The sequence below is a fragment of the Marmota monax genome, unplaced genomic scaffold, assembly GCF_021218885.2.
Source record: "Marmota monax isolate L192 unplaced genomic scaffold, Marmota_monax_Labrador192_F-V1.1 WCK01_AAM20220418_F8-fsc00012, whole genome shotgun sequence".
Classification (NCBI taxonomy): domain Eukaryota; kingdom Metazoa; phylum Chordata; class Mammalia; order Rodentia; family Sciuridae; genus Marmota; species Marmota monax.
In genome coordinates this window covers 33,145,185-33,166,752 of record NW_026695227.1, presented here as the reverse complement: position 1 = coordinate 33,166,752, position 21,568 = coordinate 33,145,185, and the positions used below count along the sequence as shown (strand labels likewise).

Genomic DNA, 21,568 nt, shown 5'->3' with positions numbered 1-21,568 from the left:
CTCTTAAATAAAGTACATTTTAAATATATTTTAAGGGTTTTTTGTTGTTGTTGATAATTTTCATGCTCCATATTGACTCTGAATCTCTCTTTCTACAAACTGTTCATCATCTTTGGGGGACCATCCCTCTCCCACTGACAGTGCACCGTGCTCCATACCTAACGTGATGTAGGAATTTTCTAGATGGAGATCACCAATACTCTTCAGCCTTCCACACTTCAGGATTTTCCCCCCAAGTAGAGTCTTTTAAAAAGCATTAAGACTAGGAGGGAATTGGGTCCTGGAAGATGGATCAGCACAATCTTATAACTGAAGTTCACTTATTTTTTTCTTTTGTTACCATCATTTTGTGGCTTGGTCCCTCTGTTATCTCTGAGACTCCTTCAGAAACTCCACCTCCCATTCCCCCACCCCTGGGAGACACTACACAGATCCTACAAAATAGAAACTGTTGGCAAGAAGGCACAATACTCATCTCTCTCTCTCTCTCTCTGATTATTAATATAACTGTTGCAGAGATTGCTTTGATACAAACCCTGAGATGTATCAATCAAACCACATAGTACAGAGAGGAGCATCCAGGACCTCAGGGTGTGGATTTGTAGCCACATGCTGCTAAATGTGTTGGATGAATTTGACACAACCCAGACGTACTTGAGTTCAAGAAAGATGCCTCTTGCAAGAGGCTGGTTAAACACATAGAACTATACACCTAAAAATGGTGAATTTATTTGTCTATACCTCACACCTTAATAACCCTGAAAAAAAAGCGAAGCTGTAAAAGTCAATAAAATCAATCACTAAAATCTCAAAGCAGTGTTGGTTAATGATTTTGTTTTAAAGTACTGTTGGCACAGATGAGATTAAACCATGTTCCATGTTGGTCAATGACTCAGATTAGTGAGGACGTGGTTCTTAAGATCTTTGTCACTTGGCATTAGGATGTTTAAAAATTTTTTAAATTTTACACATCTATGCAAATTTTGACAAGCAAAACTAGATGTGGGAGGTTCATTTAAATCTGTCTAGATATCAATGTCTTTGACCTTTAGGCAGAGACAAACTCTCTAGATTTTAGGCCATGTTTACACAAGCTTATTCTGGAGTCTGGCTAATCAGACATTCCACAGCATGTCTTATCTATAAGAAAAAGAATACATAGCACGGGAAACTTCCACTAGAACAACAATACCCATCTCAACTGTAATGGTAATTTGCTAATTTCAAGCCACAATGGATACCTTCTCTGATCAGATTAGGTCTAATCTGTTTACATGGCTGTTACAGGTAGGCAAGGGTCTTACTCCTGGACAGATCACTAGGCAGAAGCTTGGGAGTTGGGGAGACTTTGGGATTAGTGATTTCCCTCTGTGTCTACCACTGCAGTCTGAGGTCAAGGCAAGATAGAAGCAGACCTTGAAACTGCCACACTGGACAAAGCCCAGAAGCTGATAGAGAAACATCCCAAAGTGGCAAGACAGACTCAGTTCTCCTCTCCCTGTGGAGAACTCCAGGACAGTAGGCCACCTACAGGTACCCCTTCTGTGAAGGCCATGCAAGGACCCAATTGTGAAGAGGCCAACTGGATGCCAGCTGATTGCTGGTTAGAGCAGGCATTATTACTACCCCTGTCTCGTATGAATAGGGTCATCCAGACAAAACAGAGTACACCCAGTTAAATTTGAACTTCAGAAAAACAATAAAAATATTTTAGTATGTTGCAAATATTGCATGGAATGCACTTATACTAAAATATTATTTGTTGTTTACCTGTACTGCACATCTGTATTTTTATGCTAAATCTGGTAACCCTGCCTAGATGATAGATCTGTCCTCATACTGAATGTGATGAGGGCAAGGGTGGCTGGACTGTTGCTTTGGATTTCTGCTGAAGGACAGACAATAGGCAAGGACCAAATATAAATCCCTTTCCTCTGCACCTTCCCCTCACCGTCATCTCAGGTCTCTGCTTCATGCACCTGCCCCACTCCAGCAGCCTGGGCTCTCCTAAGGGCTTTTAGTCTTTGTGGTCCTCTTTGTCACTCCTTCGATATAGTCCTACAATTTCTCAAGACTGATCCTCCAGCTGGTGGCCCATAGGTTGTTTTAAAAGACAATGTATTTATTATGCTTGTTATTTATTAAAAGATATTAACCCAGAAAAAAGGAGGGACACAAAGATGTTAAAATACTAAGTTTTTGATTGTGAGGAGTGAGAACTTGGATAATTACTATTTTTCTTTTTGTGCTTTTCTGCTACATAAGAATAAGTGTCCTGCTGCCCTGCCCCACTGCAATACCACTTTTATTACACGAATTCACACGTTTTCTCTTCAGTCACATTGATCTCTGTGCCTGATTACACCATTGTAGAGCTTTATATGACAGCTTTTTATATACATTGTTTCCTGATTCAGCAAGTCCTACTCATGGTTTGTTTTCAGTATTTTCTGGTTACTCTTCTTGTTTGCTGCATCGTTTTCTCTTATCTAAAGCTAGCATGTGAATATTGTTGACTTCTGTACCTTGTTCTTGTACCCAATCACCTTGTTAAACTTCATCCCCATTTTAAAGATGAGAAAACCAAGCCTCAAAAAAGTTAAGTAACATGACGACGAAGAGGCAGAGCAGGATCCAAGGGTTGATGGGCCTCGATTCGTAATCTGTGCTTCTCCCCTTCTCTGGGATGTGTGGTCTCACGTGGACTCAGGCTTCTTCTGCTCCCCTTTGGCCTTTGGCCTTTGGCCATAGGGAGGGACTGACCCGTGCCTTCTCTTGGCTCCAGCCTCTTGCATTTCTTGCCCTCTGGTGGAGGCACCCCTGCCCTGGGCTGCCAAAAGCAGTGGCAGGAGCTCTCTCTTCACCTCAGTGAAGCAATGCTGGCCCATGACCTCAGCTGATGACATACACACCAGCAAAAACACCAAGCAACACCTCCCCTCTAGCCTGGGGAGTCCAGCCCACACTAGGAGGAAGATGATTGCTTTTTCCCAGGCTGGGTCTGTTGCCACTATCTCCTCCTTTAGCTGTGAACTCTGGCCAGTTTTGTCCTTCCTCTTTCCAAGAGCCTCTCTAAAGCCTCCTTTCCACTTTTCCCACTTTGACTTCTTGTCTACTCCTGGGCCATGAGGAAGGAAGGAGTAGAGTGTGACCATAATTAGCTCGTTACATTTGCCTCTGAAAATATCTTCACAATTCACTCCTATGTGCCCTCTGTCATTTATCAGTCCAGCAGTCACTTGGCAATGTAGTCAAAGGCAGCCTATGGCATGGCAAGGTTCTGGACCCTAAAGAATAATTTAAAGGAATGTAGGTACATTGTTAAGTGCGGCTGACTTATGGGTCTCCTGTGAGCAAAACTTCTCACCTGCCCAAGCTAGAACTCTACCCATAACACACACACACACACACACACACACACACACATACACACACACACAGAGAGAGAGAGAGAGAGAGAGAGAGCCCCAGAGGCAAGGCAATGAATGCCAAGTGTGAAGGCCCATGAGAAATGGCAGGCCAGCTTCAGGGGTGCTCAGTAGCACCCATTCCTTCAAGGACAAAATTTTTAAAATGTAGGGAAACCCTGCTTCAATACTAAACCTATAAAATACCATGATGCCCAAATAACATTATCATAGCAGAGTATATACATGCGGATCTTACAGAAACATTCAGCACTCAAAACAAACTAGAAGCCTCACTTCCATTTATTACCCAATAATATCTCATAAATTATTCCAGAAAGAATCTATATTCATCCCTAAAACTTCCCTCCAGGGAATACATTCCTGTTTGGTATTAGAAGGTAGAAGTAATTGAATCCCACTTGGTGAAATTTAAGTTTACTCCCTAGTGGTATCAATAATAACAACGACAAAGAAACAGATTGGTCTCTGATCACAATTCCTTTCTCCTTTCCTCATACCTCCTATTTCCCAATTCATTCATCATTTGCATGAGTTTTTGGGCTCCCTCAAGGGCTGGCCAACTCTTGCTTAATAAACTAGTGCTCAGGGGTGAATGAAAGGCACTTGCAAGTATTTCCTTCAAAAGGAATTTGTCTCTCTCATTGGCCTGATGAAGCACATCCAGAATATGCACAGGGTAGGAATCACACAGAGGGCACTGGGGCATCTGCCCATGAGGTCATTGCCATTTATCCCTTTCCCTGGAAGGGAGGAGAGAGTAGTATCCTGGCTGCTCATCATGGACACAGAGCTGGTCTGCTTCATGGACACCATTTCTTCCATAGATTCCAGTAGGACATCTCTCTGATTTTACCCTCTGCAAGCTGCATGTTGATCAATTGCACTTGGATTGCATACCAAAAGAGCTGACTAATGAGACAGCCCTGTGCCGTGCCCTTCTTCAAAGAGACTAATTCCCTTGTACTAATGAGTCATGGGCCCTAATGTTCCTTTCCTCTATATCCAGGCTTTGGAATATTTACCCTTCTTAAAGAAGAGCAAGAAAAGGTTCTTGTTCTACAGTTATATCCAGTCAACCAGTCCCAGTTCAATGGCTCTGTTTCCCAAAATCATCATCAATGTCATTGTTGCCACCTTGTTACCAGTGACTGATTTGGTACTGCAGTTCAGTTGGGCATTGTACAGCTCAGAATGAGGCAGGAACTCCTAGACAAGTATGGGTGCCCCTTGGAACTAGCCTTCCTAGGGATCATGGGAAACACAACCCACATTCAGATGGCCCTGTCCTTGGAAACACCCAGGTAAACAGTGCATCACCTAGATGTCTCATGTAGGAGTGCAGCTTGATACAGATGAGGTAGGTATATGTTCTGCAGATGAATGCAATCCCATCCCAAGTGTGGGTGGATTCACTCTGTGATTTATCCCTGAGAAATGTTTAAGCCAAGCCAGCCTGCTGAACCTCCCCTTCTATGCTCCAGGGCTGATTCCTGCAGTCTTCTGTGAGTGCCCAAAATGTGATATTTGAAGCCAAAAGTGTAAGCAAGGCTCATCTGAAATCCTCAAGTCCCATCCAGAGATGAATCTCACTACTCCTTGAATTTCACATTTTCTAATTCCATCATTATATGACTATTGCTTAGACATGTTGGGTTTATCTTCCACAGCTCAGCAAGCCCCTAAGACGTGGGAATTATAAAGAATGATAATTTTCCAGCCTGGAGATCCATGTGGCATGGGAATAGAGCACTGTGCTAGGGGATAGGAGATGATGATCCTAGTCCCAGTTTTATTCTCAATTTCCTGTAGGACTCTGGGCCTCACTCTCCTCACCCATAAAATATGGGACCTCTGTATTGTGCACTTCATGAACTTTGTTGGACCTGAAGTAGATAAAAAAGGCCTGGGCACTGCCCATGCACTCACAGCTGGTCACTGCCTGGTCACCAAGAACGGCACCCTTCCGGGTGTCTCAAGGCTCCCAGTGCACATCTGGGCTACCTCTAAGGTGACAGCTCACCAGTATGACCCACTTTCTTGTTACAATGTGGGATACTTTTCTCCATCTATTGTTATGTCCCTGTGCCAAGCATATCACAGGTCCCCAACATGTGTTTCTTAAAAGAACGAATGAATGAATGCACAAGTGCAATCTATTTGAAGGCTCAAGTCAGAAGTGTTTCTTAGACCTAACTAGGCTGAGAGAAGGAAGCCAGGATGCAAGATGGAGTCATGAGTTTTCAGGATGTTTAAGTTCATGAAAACAGAGGCAGCACCAGGCCTGGCATAGGGGTGAGGTGCCTGCTTCTGGCTCTTACTTCCTACCAGGTGACACATCCCCCAACCCTCAGCAGCAACCACCAGACCAGTCACAAGCCAATGAGGTGGTGTCAACAGCGTCCCTCAGTGTGCCAGTATCATCCAGCCCACCAGTCTGTGCCCACGGGCTGTGGCTCTGTGCCAGTGCTCAGCATGCCGGTTTTCTAGGTCTTGCACTCCTCAATTCAGAGTGGCTGCTGGGTGCCCTCCTCTGAGGAAAAACTGGAGCAGCATCTCATCCCCCACCCCCACCCCCACTTTCCTCTCACCAGTTTCCTCGTTGGGCAGCTCCATCTCTGCAAAAACTAGAGAGACTTGGTGGATGAAGCATCCCCATTCTGGGAACAAACAAGGACATGAAAGTGGTTGGGAGGAATGGCCAAGGAACACTTGGAAGCCTGTCTTGTCTAAAACCTTCCAGTGATTTCTGCAGAGATGCTGACATCTTAGCCACTCCTCCCCCTACGAAGTCCCCAACTGTGTGTCACCAGCAGCAGGGAGTTTTTCTCTTTGGGTTTTATAAGGTCAGGAAAGCTCAGAGCAAATGTGGGGAGCAGAGAGATTTAGGAATCAGCAAGCACATGACTTGGGTCCAGTTTATCTGAGAAGCTTTCTTTACATGGGGGAGTTTTGAGCAGAATTACAGAATTATAGTTTTTGTTCCCACACTGACCCTGGTTTCCTCATCTGCATGGCTTCTTCAGGTTTTAAAAGACAAATTCTGCTCCTTTGCTTCACTTTTCTTTCCGGATGCACTCAGTCAGCAGCACATGCATGTTAGATTGCTGTTTTGTGAAAGTTTTTAGTGCCTGTGTTGAGCTTTGTACAGGTACATCTGTTGGCTGTGTCAAGCACTTGATCATGAAGCAAAGGGACAGCTCCATCTTGCTTTTCTTAAACACAAGTTTGAATGATAAGAGTACACCAAAGTGGTCTCAAGGGCTGTCTGTAGCCTGCAGAAGGATCTGCAGCAGCCCATCCATCGGGGTCCACGAGAAAGGCCTGATCTGTTTGACCAGTGGAAGGAGCAGATGAGTGACACTGGCTACATGTTGGTAAAGTCCCAAGTCCTTAATCTCAAGAGATGATTGAGATCAACTGGTCTGTCAGTGCCCTTTGGAGACTGATAATGATCAGTTAATGCAGGAGCAAGAGGGTCGTGAGGAAGAAGGTCTGAGCCCCTTAGAGGCAGGCTGGGTGGCACCTACTAGACATTGCAAATATTGAGGAAGTATGGCTGTCCCTGCATGAATAGTCAAGGTAGATAAATGTTTCTGGCTGGGCTACCTCAGGGTCCACTGCAAAAGTTACCTTCTCCACACTCGGCCCAAGGAGCATGCCAAGGGGAGACCCAGGTTACAACTGCACCTGCAAAACACCTCTGCTCCCCCTCCTCTTCCAGCATGCGCTCCAGGAGAGAAGGGGCTTTTGTCTGCTTTGTTTGTGGAAGGACCATGGCACCTGGCTCTGCTCACCAAAGAGGTCATGATAGCCTGCCTTCTGCATTAATCACTTGCCTCACTTCCTTATCCTATGTCTAGTACAGTGAGTACTGGCACATGACAGGTGCTAATATATACTTACTCACTAAAGCCAGGACTCCCTCAGAGAGGAGGAGGGGTGCAGAAGCAATCTTGCATATTGGGCAATGGCGGGGCAGTGACTGTGGCCTGGGTCATCAGACCAGTCTGCTATGGAGAGAGGCATTTTGTCTAGGCTCCTCCTTTGGCCTTGATTAAAAGCCAATGCTCCATGGTGCATACCCAACTTCTAACCCTGAGGAGGTGTATCTCTACATCTTCCCTCTACCTCCACAACCTGATTGCCACTGGTACAGCCTCCTTGGAATCAGTCACCTGCTAAAGGCCTTTGTGTCCCTCTGAGGCAGATGGGAACACACTGAGCAGGAGGGGCACACCTCAGGAAAATAGAGGGCTTGGCTGTCCCAGCTTTGGATGCCAGAGTGCATAGCCTGCCCTTGAACCACCACTCCTCCAAACCTCAAGAAAACTTCACCCAAACATACTCAATAATATAGAGTTGGAGAGACTCAAGAATGCTTGGAGAACAGAAGGGAATATAAGCCAGATACCCTCGATCACATGAACTTCTGCCACATTTCAATTTAGGGAGCTTAGGAGGCAATTTGAGGAGAAAAGAAGCTACCCAAGCCTCAGTGGTAGATTAACCCCCAGGCCAGCAGAAAACCATCACGCTGAAGAACAGGCCACACACAAGTGTCCTGAAGGACAAACTTCGGTACAGTTTATCTGAGAAGGTTTCTTGGGATGGGAAGTTTTGAGCAGAATTACAGAGGGAGTTTAAAACAACACCAAACCCTTCCTGACAGAGAGCAAAGGACAATAACAGTTAAGTTTCGAGCTTTCAAGAGTGTGATGACACAGGCTGTCAAGTGGGCCTGGTGTCCTAGGCATTCATTGTCCACTAGGGTAAAGGTCACAGTGCAGGGGAAAGGTCAGAAGGGGGAAGAGGGAAGAAAGACTCACCTCTGTCAATGTAGCTTACCAACTGCCACTAGTAAGACGATGTCGTTAGAAAACCACCATCCTGGTGGGAACATTAGAGAGATGAGGAGGAGGAAGAATAAGAATAAGCAGACCAGAGGTCATGGCTGAGAGAAACAGGAGTGGAAATGAGATGGCCATGCCTGAAAGTGGGATTCCCAGGAGGGAGAGTGGGAAAGGATGGAATAGGCAGGAAAGTAGGCAGCCTGGAGTCAGCTTCCCCCTGGTGGCACTCAGGCAGACAGTGGGACTTCCATTCCTTCCCTTGGGCATCTCAGAGCCAGTTCCGCTCCGGAGCCCAGACCCTTACCAACCTTTATTCTGTGGAAAGCTCCAAGGAGTTTACTCAGCTCATCTCAGAAAACAAACAAGCGTTCCTTCTGGGAGACAGATTGTCATGTAATGAGGAGTATAGAAAACAAAGATATTTATTCTTCCCACTGGAGAAGACAGACCTGCACCACCCAGGCTAGGCCCTGGGTACATTGGCAAGCCGTTGAGAGAATTCCTGAGCTCTTCCTGGCCTATGTCAACAAAAGTTGTGATTCAGAGGTTCCCTGTGGAACCTGAGACTCGCAGACAACGTCTAACTGGAGCAGAGGCCCAGCCCCTGACCAGAGCCTCAGGGAGGAGGTTGCTGAAGACAGAGATCCACCACTCCAAGTGCCAAGTTGCCATTCCAAGCAGGTGAGCGCATCTGCCAGCCACTGGCTACCCATGTGCTTCTCAAAGGACAGCTGTGTGGAAGGACCATGGCACCTGGCTCTGCTCACCAAAGAGGTCATGATAGCCTGCCTTCTGCATTAATCACTTGCCTCACTTCCTTATCCACACAATGGAGACTGAATATCTATCATTTCCTCTCTCACTCGCCCATCCTTCAAACCCACAGCAAGAAACAAGGTCAACAAAATCAAGATAATCTAGCCATTTCTCTGGGTGAATGTCCCCATAGTAGAGATAAGGGGAGGAGAAACAGGAAGAAGGGGGACAAGGAGCATTATAGACTCCTTGTCAGCCTGTCACTAGTGCAGGGGTGGGGGAGAAAAAATCTTCCACTAGATGCAGATTTGGAGCTCTTTTGATGAAGGAGTGAAGAGCTGGGTATCCCCATCCTTGGGAGGAGGGGATGTCTGTGACCCATCTGGAAGAAGAAAGCCTCAAAGATAGCTTAGAAGTAGCGCTTCACTGGATACCATCAATACCATCTTGTTCAAAATTTCTTTAGTACTGGGTGCGGTAGTGCATGCCTGTAATTCCAGCAGCTTGGAAGGCTGAAACAGGAGGATCACAAGTTCAAAGCCAGCCTCAGCAAAAGCAAGGCACTAAGCAAATCAGGAGACCCTGTCTCTAAGTAAAATACAAAATAGGGCTGGGGATGTGGCTCAGTGGTCATGTGCCCCTGAGTTCAATCCCCAGTACCAAAAAAAAAAAAAAAGAAAGTTCTTTAGCATCTCACAGGACCATGAGTTTATTACTAAAGAAACAATGTTCATATGTTGTGTTTCTTTTGAATCCCCACAGGATTTGTCACAGGATAGAATGGAGCTGGCCCCTCATTAATACTTGTTTGAATATCAGGAAGGAATGGACTCAAGAAACATTTACTAGCTGGCCGCAGTGCTGCACACCTGTAACCCCAGCAACTTGGGAGACTGAGGCAAGAGGATCATGAGTTTAAAGTTAGCATCAGCAACTTAGAGAGGCCCTAAGCAATTCAGTGAAAGGGCCGGGGATGTGGCTCAGTGATTAAGTGTCCCTGGGTTCAATCCCCAGTACAGAAAGAAAGAAAGAAAGAAAGAAAGAAAGAAAGAAAGAAAGAAAAAAGAAAAATAGATTTATTGAGCACTTACATAGTCAAAGCAAAAATAGTGTTCACAATGACACTCATTACACAACTATCTTACACACAAACTGAAGCTCAGAAAAGTTGCATGACATGCCTAACATCCCTCAGCTGTCATTGGCTGGACTAGCATTCAAACCCAATTCTTTCTTCTCCCACAACTTCTGTCCACAGAAGATGGAGGGCTGGCCTTTAAAGTCACTTAGGCAGGGTGCACACGTGTGTATACACATGCATATACACACTCATGCACCAGAAAATCACATGTGACTTATGAAAGAGAAATGAAAGCTTAAGAGCAAAAGAACAGGACAAGCAACACCAGGTGGATGTCTGTGGAAGTGTGCAGCAGAATTTTCAAGATCTGGAGGGCCAGCCTGATGGGATGGGAGGAACCGGCAGTAGCTTCTGAGAAAATCCTCAAGCACAGGAAGCACGCCAAGGAACAGGAAACAGTGAATCGCAGTGGCTTGTATTGACACAAGCTGTTTGGACAGGAGGGAGTTGGTCCCAGGCCTAAGAAAGCGGTTAAGAAATGAGGCAGTGTTTTTTGAGTCCATTAAAAGATGCATGATTAGGACATGACTGAAAGTAATTAACTTGCTTCTCACTGGTCTGCTGATCAAGTTGCAACTGGAAAGGAGTTTCCACGTGGGGGAGGGAGGCAGGGAACCAACCAGTGGCTTTTCTGCCATTTCCCAGGGGGTGCTGAGTGTGAGCTCACGCCTGGCGAATGCCTAGGGGATGCCATCAGCAAGGCCCCCTTCATTAGAGGAGCCCCGCCCCTCCTGGGTGCCCATAAAAGCCCACGGACCCACGGCTCCCCAGCTGCTGTCTTCTCCATCCTCTTCTCGCGCCTACCTCGGGAACTCCTGGCCACCGTCTTCACCCACCATGTCTCGGCAGTCCACCATCACCTTCCAGACGGGCAACCGCAGGGGCTTCAGCACAGCTTCGGCCACCACCCCAGCCTTGGGTCGCTCCCGCTTCAGTTCCGTCTCCGTGGCCCGCTCCACTGGGGGCAATGGAGGACTGGGCAGGATCAGTGGTGCTGGGGCCGGCTTTGGAAGCCGCAGCCTCTACAACCTAGGGGGGACCAAGCGGGTCTCCATCGGTGGGTGCGGCGGCAACTTCCGAAGTGGCTTTGGCAACAGGGCTAGTGGTGGATATGGGGTCAGCAGTGGATTTGGTTATGGGGGTAGCATTGGAGGGGGCTTTGGTGGCCCTGGCTTCCCCGCCTGTCCCTCCGGAGGCATCCAAGAGGTCACCGTCAACCAGAGTCTCCTGACTCCCCTCAACCTGCAAATCGACCCCACCATCCAGAGGGTGCGGAAGGAGGAGCGGGAGCAGATCAAGACCCTCAACAACAAGTTCGCCTCCTTCATCGACAAGGTGGGACAGACTTCCTCTGTCTCATTGCCTTTGGGTAAACAGACTCCGGGGGAGGGCCCGACCCAGAGGGAGACACTAACACAAGGGTCCCCTGGGAAGTGTTTCAAATCCAACAGGTACCAGTCATGCAGCCCTGGCATTTTCAAGTCAGGCTAGCTGACCCGCCTTGTGGAAATGCTCCACTGTCCTCTCTGGGGGTCTTCGGTGCTGGTTCAATGTGGAGAACAGGAGAGCTTTCAGTGAAAACCCTCACCAGAGCTGGAGGTGTGCAAAACAACCCAAGCATGGAGGCTTATCCATAGAAGCTCTGGGCGCCTGTACCCACTCCATAGAAACCCTGGGGAACTTTGGGGTAGCTTCATGGGCTTTCTCATTTGGGGTTGGAGCTGTCAATTACATAGTTGCCAGTTGGTCATTGGGTGAAAAAACATCTTTCCCTCCCTTCTGAATAGGAGCATCTACTGCTACCTCCCCAAGATGCTCAAGATTGGTTCTCTCTGCTCCCCTCCAGGTGCGCTTTCTGGAGCAGCAGAACAAGGTCCTGGAGACCAAGTGGACCCTCCTGCAGGAGCAGAGCACCAAGACCGTGAGGCAGAGCCTGGAGCCCCTCTTTGATACCTACATCAATGACCTCCGTCGGCAGCTAGAGGGGATCACCACAGAGAGGGGCAGGCTGGATGCTGAGCTGAGGAACATGCAGGAGGTAGTGGAAGATTTCAAAGTCAGGTAAATCAGAGACAGGCTCCTGGCCACACATGGCCATTCCAGGGCTCCTTTTACTGAGGACCAGAGAGGTCCAAAGGAGCAAATGCCAGTGCCAGCAGAGAGCTTCAGAACTTGTCATCATGATCCCATAGATAAAGCAGCATTGAGGGGGTCACAAAGAGACCTTCATCTCACGGGTAACTATTAACAAGGAGCCCATTCTTATCTATTGCTATGACTGCAAAGGGTTGCCAGCATCATCTAACTAAAAACACTGCTCCTGATGCTAGAAGCATACTACTATTTTACCTTCAGCAAGTTATTTCATTCCATCAGATGTGGACTCAGTGACAGAGGAACTTGCATTACTAAGATGGCATTAGCTCAGGAGTGAGGCGAGGTAGCAAGGAAGAAGTGGGAGCTTCCATAGGCCACTCTGACCTTCCTCATGGAGGCAAATTTTGTCTGCATGGTATGGGAGGTAGCCAATGGAAGGGGACAGCTCTAGCTAACTTACCTGGCATACCCTGGGCTTCCGAGTTTGGGCTACACCTAGTTACAAAAATCTCACTGCTCAATGGCCACCCTGAAGTTCAGGGAAATATGTCAAATTCTACCTGGAACAGTGTCCTGAACAAGCAAAGCTTACTCTATAGTTTTAGCCAATAATTGAGGCAGCAAACTTTTGTGAAAATTCGAATTGTGCTTCTATAAAGGGATGACATTGCCCAAGCACGCATTTCTACTCCTATTAGTTTTATGCTCATCTTCTAGCCTTATAAAAGTTTTTTTTTAATACCTAGCAGAAGAAATTATCCCCCTTTTATAGAGGAAGAAATAGAGGTTAAGTGAATCACCCATAGTCACATGCAGGTCAGCCGCAGAGGTGGGAAGGATTTGAGGTCTCTTAATTCTTGCTCCACCAGCCTGGGAAGAGTTAAAGGGAAGTCTTGCTCAATAGCCCACCCCCTCGCCCCTGTCCTTACAGGTACGAAGATGAAATTAACAAGCGCACGGCTGCTGAGAATGAGTTTGTGGCCCTGAAAAAGGTGAGGGGCGATGTCTCTCAGAGGAGATTTAGCACTGAATCTAGGAGTGTGAGGGAGCCTGACCCTTGTGACACCCAAGAAATGTCACTCAGTCTTGAGGCTATCTAGAGAGCTCTAACCTGCCCGAATGTTCCCTCAGTGTTTAAGTCCCCAGTAAACCTGCTCAGGTTTACTGTTAAACCAGGGAAATCAAGCTCCTAGCCTCAGTAATGGCTCACTCCCAACCCCAAAGCCCCAGACACTGAGTTCTCTCGGGTTCAAGCTAGAAGGGCTGGGAAGGTCTCTCTTCTGCTGCTTTGGGGCTGACTGCTTGGGGCAGGGACCTCAGAGGAGCCCCCCATGTTGTTGCTCCAGGATGTGGATGGTGCCTACATGAACAAAGTGGAGCTAGAGGCCAAGGTCGACTCTCTGACAGACCAGATCAACTTCCTCAGGATGATCTTTGAGGCAGTAAGTCTGCAAGTATTTTTGTTCCTCCCAGGTCTGAAGCCTAGAAAGAAACGGGTGTGGCAGAATGTCATTCCCGTAGTGTCTCTACCCAGAACCTTGACAGATGCCTCAAGCTAAGGGTCTTGGGGATAGTGGGAACCAGGGAGAATTGTTTGGAACTTTGTCACACTAAGCTAGCCCAGCTCTGAGACTTCTTCCCTGACTCCACGGCATGGCAATCCTACCAAGGAGGATATGCTGATTTCCAAATTTTAGGTCACTTGGTAATATTCCCAAGGACTCCAGGCCTACCTGCTCCCTTCCCCCTCCCAGAAAAGTTCAAAGAGGCTAGCCGCCCTTCAGCTCATTGTCCAGGGGGTCTCTTGCCCCCTGAAGATGCCTCATTCAGGACCTTGCCCCATTGAAGGCTAAGATCTGGGTGCATCTGCAAAGGGAGAGAGGGGAAGGAAGGAAGGACCTGGGGGTAGCCAGGTCCTAAACATCACCTGATCCTGAAGAAACCACTCGTGCTGGTTTTTTTAATAAAGATATGTCATATTCAAGTCTATGCAGTATGGATTCAGAAGACTCTACCCATCCTCATACCCAGGGAAGGCACACTGATGGGAAACTTGAGAGGTGACAGTGGGAAAAAGACTCCCACCACACAGGTCAATGGCCCAGAAACTTCCCAGGACAGGATGGAATCCCTTCAGTAGCTGGAAGTACCCCTTGGACAGCTGAAAGAATCTCTGCTAGGGACACCAAAGAAGGAATTCCTACTCTAGACAATTAGTCACGGTGGGGATCCAAGATCCCTTCTTTCTGTACCTGCGTGACTGAGTGTATGCCCTGCAGGAGCTGTCCCAGATGCAGACCCAGGTCAGTGACACGTCCGTGGTCCTCTCCATGGACAACAACCGTAGCCTGGACCTGGACAGCATCATCGCTGAGGTGAAGGCCCAGTATGAGGATATTGCCAACCGTAGCCGAGCTGAAGCAGAGTCCTGGTACCAGACCAAGGTGAGTGTGGGCACCTTGCCGATAGGTTCTAGGGTCAGTGTTCCCTGAGATTCCACATCATCACTTCACTCAGGAAGCATTTCCATTTCTTTCCACTTGGCAGGAACATCTTTGATGCTGTGAGCAACTAGCCCGAAATGCATGTGGAAACATCATATATTGCCAGGGCAATGCTGGGTGCTCAAAACCCAGAGCAGGGCTCCACGGTGCTCACCCGGTGAGCAGTGGAGACTCTAAAATAACCAAGAAATAGTCACAGGGCACTTTCTAAAGGGGACATTCATCTCATTCATATATACTGAGCTCCTACCATCCGCCAAGCAGGGTTACAGGGTTGTAAATGAATAAACCACAGAGAACCCAAGATCTGGGAGTTATGGAAGGGGAAAAGATGGCAGTAATAAAAAGCTGCCATTATTAAAAGAAGTGGGTCTTTAGCCCAGTAGGGAAACAAAGAAGGGAAAACGGTTGCAAAGAAGCAGGAAAATATTGAGGGCTGAACCAGTAGCTGGAAGGCGGGAGCGTGCACCTTGTGGATAAGAGAGTGAAAGGGGAAGTGGGGTGACCACAGAGAGCTGCTGTCCAAAGGCAGCATTTACCATTAGACCAGCTCCCTGCCAAACCCAGGCCCCTTTCAGAGGGCAGCCAATCACCCACACACTGGCTCCTGTCCCTTGCACTTAGTCCCTTCTGGTTGGCAGCACGGTAGAAAGGAAGGAGGGTATCAGGTGCCAGGTGTCTACAAGGCAGATCCTTGGCAGTGAGAAGAGGCAGGGTGCCCTTCACCCCAAGGTGAAGTGATGGAAGTTTACAGTGAGCAACTCCTTATGTTGTTCCTTCTAGTCATGAATATCTAGAAACAGAGGAAGCTGGCTATACTTGAGGCAGCAAACTTCCGAAACTGAAGAGATCTTGGCTCTGGCAAGGGTGCTCCTTCTGTCAAGAAAGGTGTGGGTGTGACTCTGGTATGCCAGAGGACATAGGGTAGAATGATTTCTTCTAAGTGAATGTGTCCCAGATAGGCACTATTAGACCCAGAACCACTGAGATTGGAGACTCTTTTACAAAGGTCAAAATTGCAACCTCGGGCTGGGGTTGTGGCTCAGTGGTAGAGCGCTCGTCTAGCACTTGTGAGGCACTGGGTTCGATCCTCAGTATCACATAAAAATAAATAAATAAAGGCATTGTGTCCATCTACAGCTAAAAAAAGTTGCAGTCTCTGCAGCATCAACCTCATCTCCCTAGCACACATTTGGTCTGGATACATGCCTGAGGCCAGAAATTCCCCAGGGACAGTGACCAAGCCCACTTCTCACTCCTAGAACTTGCCATCTTCTCTCCTGCCCCCAGAATCCTCACACGCAGTTTCATCTGTCTGGAATGTTCTCCCCACAAACTGACCACTTCAACCCTTTCTTCCCTCCTTCAGATTACAGCTCAAGCATCTCCATCCCTAGAGAGACTTATCTTATCACTCCCTCCCCACTTCCAAGTCTACGTCAGGCTCCTTTATGACACTCTCAAGGACCCTATTTCCTAAAGGACACTTTTCACCATTTGAAAGTGTAATTTTGGAAACATGCTGATGGGATTAGTGGCTGTCTCCCTCAGTGAGCTGTGAGCCTTGGGGGAGCAGGGGCCTGACTGTACTGCTCATGGTGTTCCCAGAGCAGTACCTCTAGGAACCTGCTACCTGCTGCCTCCCGGACAAGCAGGGCGCTCAAGGAGCACTGGCTGAATAGAGAGAGGCAGGAGCAAGGGACTGGGGAATGAGTGGGCCTGTTGGTGGCCCTCAGGGAGTGCCTAGGCCAGGCGTTTGGCTGTGTGACCAAGTCTGCTCTGGTCTTGTCAGTATGAGGAGCTGCAGGTCACAGCGGGAAGGCATGGAGATGACCTCCGCAACACCAAGCAAGAGATCTCCGAGATGAACCGGATGATCCAGCGGCTGAGAGCCGAGATCGACAGTGTCAAGAAACAGGTAAAATTTGGACAAGGCCAAGAGCTCCTCGAATGTTCATTTCCTCTGGGTCTTCCTGCCGTCTCACAGGACTGTACCTGGGGGCACCATGACTCCCGGGGCTGGCAGCAGGACTCATGCTCCCTCCTTTCCTTCCAGTGCGCCAGCCTGCAAACGGCCATCGCTGACGCAGAGCAGCGCGGAGAGCTGGCCCTCAAGGATGCACGGGCCAAGCTGGTGGACCTTGAGGAGGCCCTGCAGAAGGCCAAGCAGGACATGGCCCGGTTGCTGCGTGACTACCAGGAGCTGATGAACACCAAGCTGGCCCTGGACGTGGAGATCGCCACCTACCGCAAGCTGCTGGAGGGCGAGGAGTGCAGGTGAGGGGCAGATGTCCAACTCCATCCTCCAAGCAAAAGGAGCTCCCTCAGCTGCCTGGCCATTCTGAGGGGCTCAGGGTGCTGCAGGCTGAAAATGGGACCACAACACAGGTAGAATTGGGCTCTAAGAACTTAGGTGTAATTTTCTTCCAGGCTGGTAAATAATTTGAGGTGCAACTACATTTAGTACCCCATAAAAATCTAACACCTCAGCAGATCCAAGGAATCACATTCTATCAAAGGAGAAATCTGGTTACAAGGCAAATCTCAAAATGTGGTTTAAAAGGCTCTGGACCCAGCATATACTATCCCAGTAGTTTGGGCTTCTAGGTCTCCCACTACCTAGCTATGTAACCTTCAGAAAGTCAGTTTCCCCTCCCTGGCCCTCAGTTTCTTCAATGACAAAACAAAGGAGCTATGTGATATGTTCCCCAAAGCTCAGATGGAGCTTGGTGTTCCTTGGTGCTGTGCCAGTTACTAACTATATAACTACAGGCAAATTTCTCAAGCTCTCCACATCTGTGTTTGTGCCTATAGAAGGAGATCATAATAGTTTTGATCTCATGTGGTATTAAGAGGTTTAAAATAAGAGACTGTACATGAAACTCTTTGAACAATGCCTGGTATGCAACTGGTGTTCAATAAATGATGGCTAGCATTTGGTTAAGGGCTGTGGAGTTAGATGGACCTGGCTTCAAACCCAGCCTTCTGACCACTGGCTAGATAATTAACCTCTAAAGCTTTAATTTTCCCTCTGTAAAATTAAGACATTAATACTTACCTAATGGGGTTGTTGAAAGAATTAAGTGGCATAATGTAAGTCCCAAGTACTCAATAAATGTTAGCTCTTATTAAAGTTCTAAGTACTCATTTATGAGTGCATACCAGTTGCTAAGACAATAATAGACTGATTGTTGGTATTATTATTTTTATGACTCAGACTCCCTATAACAACCTCAGTGCTGGCCTAGTATATGACAATAGTCCCTTGTTGAGAGAGAAGTCTTGTTATAAGACAAGCTCTGCCTTTCCAACTGACACTAGTCTGTGATTAGCCTTTATTTTCTTAGAATGTGTGACAAATTTAACAAAAAAATGTGTTCCTGAGATTATAGGTTTCATTCCCATGAACCTCAATCTCCACACTTCGTCACTCATTAGATTATTTTTGATACTATAAGTATTTACAAAATTTCAACTTGCATAACTTCTGCAATAAAAATAATAAAGGGGTTTTTAATGCATTTAAAGTAATTGCAAAAATGTCACTGCCAATGGCCACAAGCTGCTGGACACCATAGTAACCTTCCTTCTCCCCTCCTCCCAATCAGGCTGAGTGGAGAAGGAGTTTCTCCAGTTAATATCTGTGAGTATGACATCCTTTTTGTATTACTTGGAGTGTGTGCTTAAGGGAAGGGAGGTGGTGGGCTTGCAGAAGGGAAAAGGTATTAGGGGGAATCCCACTGAAAGGTTACGTTCTGAGAAGTTTTAAGGGTTTTGCTGTTGTTGTCGTTGTTTTTGGATATACATGAGAGTGCAGTGTTTTGACATATCATACATACATTGAGTACAACTTCTCATTCTTGTGGTTGTACGTGATGTGGAGTTACACTGATAGGAAATGTGTGTCTGATTCATTCTACCGTCTTTCCTATTCCCATCCCCCCTCCCTTTCCTTCATTCCCTTTTCTCTAATCCAATGAGTTTAAAGTTTTAAGTCTGTTTAAAAGAAAGCCATATTAGGAGAGAGGCTTTAATATGACATTTCTTACCTCTTTATGAATGACAGAGCCACAGAAAGAAGACTGGGGAGGCGGGTTGCTGTAATTGTTCTGCATGGGTTTAGAAAACCTCTGCCATCTCTCTCATCTCCCAGAATTCCACACCTGAGACTGGGGGCTACAAGTCTAACTCAGACCTCCAAGATGAGTGTCTGATGTAGACAGAACTTAGGAAAATCACTGGTTTACCTTGGATCTCTGGAGGCAGCCTTCATGCTAGGCACCAGGGCCTGGCCCATCAGGGGACCCTGCCTCCAAACAGTTTGGGAAGAATTCAGTGTGTGGCTCCACCTTGCAGAGCACAAGCACAGGAAGTTGCCAGGGGTTTCCAGGCAGCCAGGGCAGCATGGGACACGGCAGTTGGGTACAGTGGTCGCAATGCAAGAGAGGTGTTCCCAGCGTGCCAGTAAGAGCAGAAGTTGTCTCTCACAGAGCTCAGTGCTGGTATCGGGAGGCCAACAGAAATAACTTTGGCAGCTCACACTCTACAAGTGAGTTTGGTTTTCTTGATGAAGGATTCATAAGAGCAACTGACTGAACAAACCAGTGATTCTAGAAGCCAGAGTCCTCTGAACTACCCTAGCGTCCGCCCTCCCTAATGCCTCGTCTAGTGGTTCCAGACACCCTCGAAGCTAATTTGGGGAACAAATGGCATAACATTGAGGTTCCTTTCTCTTGAAATACACCTGTGAGTCTGCCTTAGTTTCCTAGGGCTGCTGCAACAAACGGGCTGGCCTACGACAACAGAAGCGTACTTTCACGGTCCTATAGACGAGAAGTCCACCTTGGGGTGTCAGCTAGGCTGTGCTCCCTGTGAAACTTGTAGGGGAGAATCCATCCCTGCCTCTTTTTGTGGCAGCCATCAATCCTCAGTTGTCCTTGGCTTACAGCTGCCTAACTCTAGTCTCTGCCTCTGTGATCATGTGGCTTTGTCCCCGTGCACCTGTCTTCACACAGCTGTCTTCCATCTTTTAATCAGGACCAGTCACACTGGATCAGGGCCCACCCTTAAAGACTTGTCTTGACTACATCCACAAAGATCCTATTTCCAAATGGGCCATATTCTCAGGTGGTTGGAATTAGGGCTTTAACAGAGTTTGGGGAAGGATGGTTCATCTGCTAAGAGTTCATTTTTCATTTCAGTTTTTCTTCTGTAAGACCCAAACCAGGGTATTAGTATGTCTAAGGCAATGAGTTAGGAGAATACCAGGTTGGTAGGAGAAAAGAGGCAGAGTTAACTAAACAACAGGTTCATCTTTGGTGTTTCAAGAATATTCTAGCCCCTCTCTTGGATTCAGAGGGCCTAGGCTGGGGACAGCAAATGAGAAGCAGCAGGATTGCCCCCTAGAACTTGCCAGAAGGAAGGGAGACTCCAGAGCCAGGTCCAGAGAGGGAGCCAGTATCAGATGGAGCAGCAGGGAGACAGTGGTGGAGTCACAGGGAAACAGCTTCCTGGAGAGGGGTAGTCTCCAATAGGTTCTAGAAGGAGAAGGGAGGTACCAAGTAACAGAAGACAGGCAGCAAGCCATTCTAACCTAGGAGAACACCCAACACTACAGCTGGGAAAGGCAGGCTGGAGCAGAGGACAGAATCTCACTAAGCTGGTGGGGAGACTGCAAGGAAAAATTGTTGCCTGCGAGAACACCCTAGACCCACCCCCAGGACCTCCTCAGGACACAGACCCTGGCAGCCCTGGTGTCTTCCCTCCTGTGCTTGATTCTCATCATGTGTCCTCTCTCCCGGCAGCTGTAGTCACCTCCACCGTTTCCAGTGGCCATGGCGGTGGTAGCAGCCTTGGAGGTGGAAGTCTGGGTCTCGGTGCAGGCAGCAGCTACTCCTTCACCACCAGCGGCGGGCACGGCCTGGGGGGTTCAGGATTCACTGCCAGTAGCAACCGGGGCCTGGGGGGCAGTGGCTCTAGCGTCAAGTTTGTCTCTACCACATCCTCCAGCAGGAAGAGCTACAAGCACTGAGCATAGCCCCTCAGCACCCTTGCCCCACCCTGAAGCCTGTTTTCACTCACACCTAAACCTGGACATCCAGGTCCTTGCTCTTGTCTCCCTTCCACGAGGCCCACCTATGATGCTGGGAAGCCTGGAGACCTGGCTGAACCCCACTCCCTGGCCAAAGGCAGTCTCCAGGCTCCTCCTGGCACCTGTTTTGTGCTAGCCATGCAAAAACCAAAGACCTCTTTCTTCCAAAGTTCACAAGAAGCCTATCTTGCAAGGCCTCGGCAGTCTGCAAACACCCCTTGGGCTCCCCCTTCCTCCCTCCCTCCCTCCAGTTGCAGTGATGGGGAGCCTGTGTCTCCGAGGCTGTTTCAATGCCAGGCTGTCCCAGTCTGTCTCAGGGTGCTTATAAACTGCCTGCTGGTCTGAGTGCTCCTCTGTTCCCTCCCTGGAATATGTCTATTAAATGCATGTGTAATGTGTTCGCATCAGGCCCTCTGTTTGCAAAGCTTATGGACCAAGAACAATCCTCCTCCTTCCCAGGCTGTCCCAGCGCAGAACTACTCACAAGCAGGCTCCCAGCACATCAGCCCTTGCCCCATTCCTTCGAAGCCAAGAGAGAGGTATGGGGAGGTCAGGAGACCACCAGTCTTCCTCCCCTAGCTTCTCCCACTTCCTCTTACCTCTCTTTGGGATACCTTGTTTGGAAAGCCCAAGCCCCTGGGCAGAGGCCCTGCCCAGCTTCCCTTTCAGTATGTCATACAGGGCGATGCCGTCCCCTC

The 21,568-nt window shown here is 47.9% G+C and overlaps 1 protein-coding gene across 1 annotated transcript; it reads left to right on the top strand.

Moving 5' to 3' along the window:
• The first annotated feature begins 10,944 nt into the window (after nucleotides 1–10,944).
• On the top strand, nucleotides 10,945–21,272 carry LOC124087006 (keratin, type II cytoskeletal 75). The gene is made up of 9 exons (XM_046435581.2): nucleotides 10,945–11,513; nucleotides 12,025–12,239; nucleotides 13,207–13,267; nucleotides 13,622–13,717; nucleotides 14,555–14,719; nucleotides 16,572–16,697; nucleotides 16,836–17,056; nucleotides 18,388–18,422; nucleotides 20,584–21,272. The coding sequence occupies exons 1-9, from the start codon at nucleotides 11,016–11,018 to the stop codon at nucleotides 20,808–20,810; spliced, it is 1,644 nt and encodes a 547-aa protein (XP_046291537.1). The 5' UTR covers nucleotides 10,945–11,015; the 3' UTR covers nucleotides 20,811–21,272.
• Nucleotides 21,273–21,568: the final 296 nt, after the last annotated feature.

Bases quoted from the DNA above. Each gene is read 5' to 3' on its own strand.
- LOC124087006 (XM_046435581.2), top strand. From the start codon at position 11,016: ATGTCTCGGCAGTCCACCATCACCTTCCAGACGGGCAACCGCAGGGGC. The intron at 14,720-16,571 runs GTGAGTGTGGGC...TGGTCTTGTCAG, and splicing joins AGTCCTGGTACCAGACCAAG to TATGAGGAGCTGCAGGTCAC. The intron at 16,698-16,835 runs GTAAAATTTGGA...CTTTCCTTCCAG, and splicing joins TCGACAGTGTCAAGAAACAG to TGCGCCAGCCTGCAAACGGC.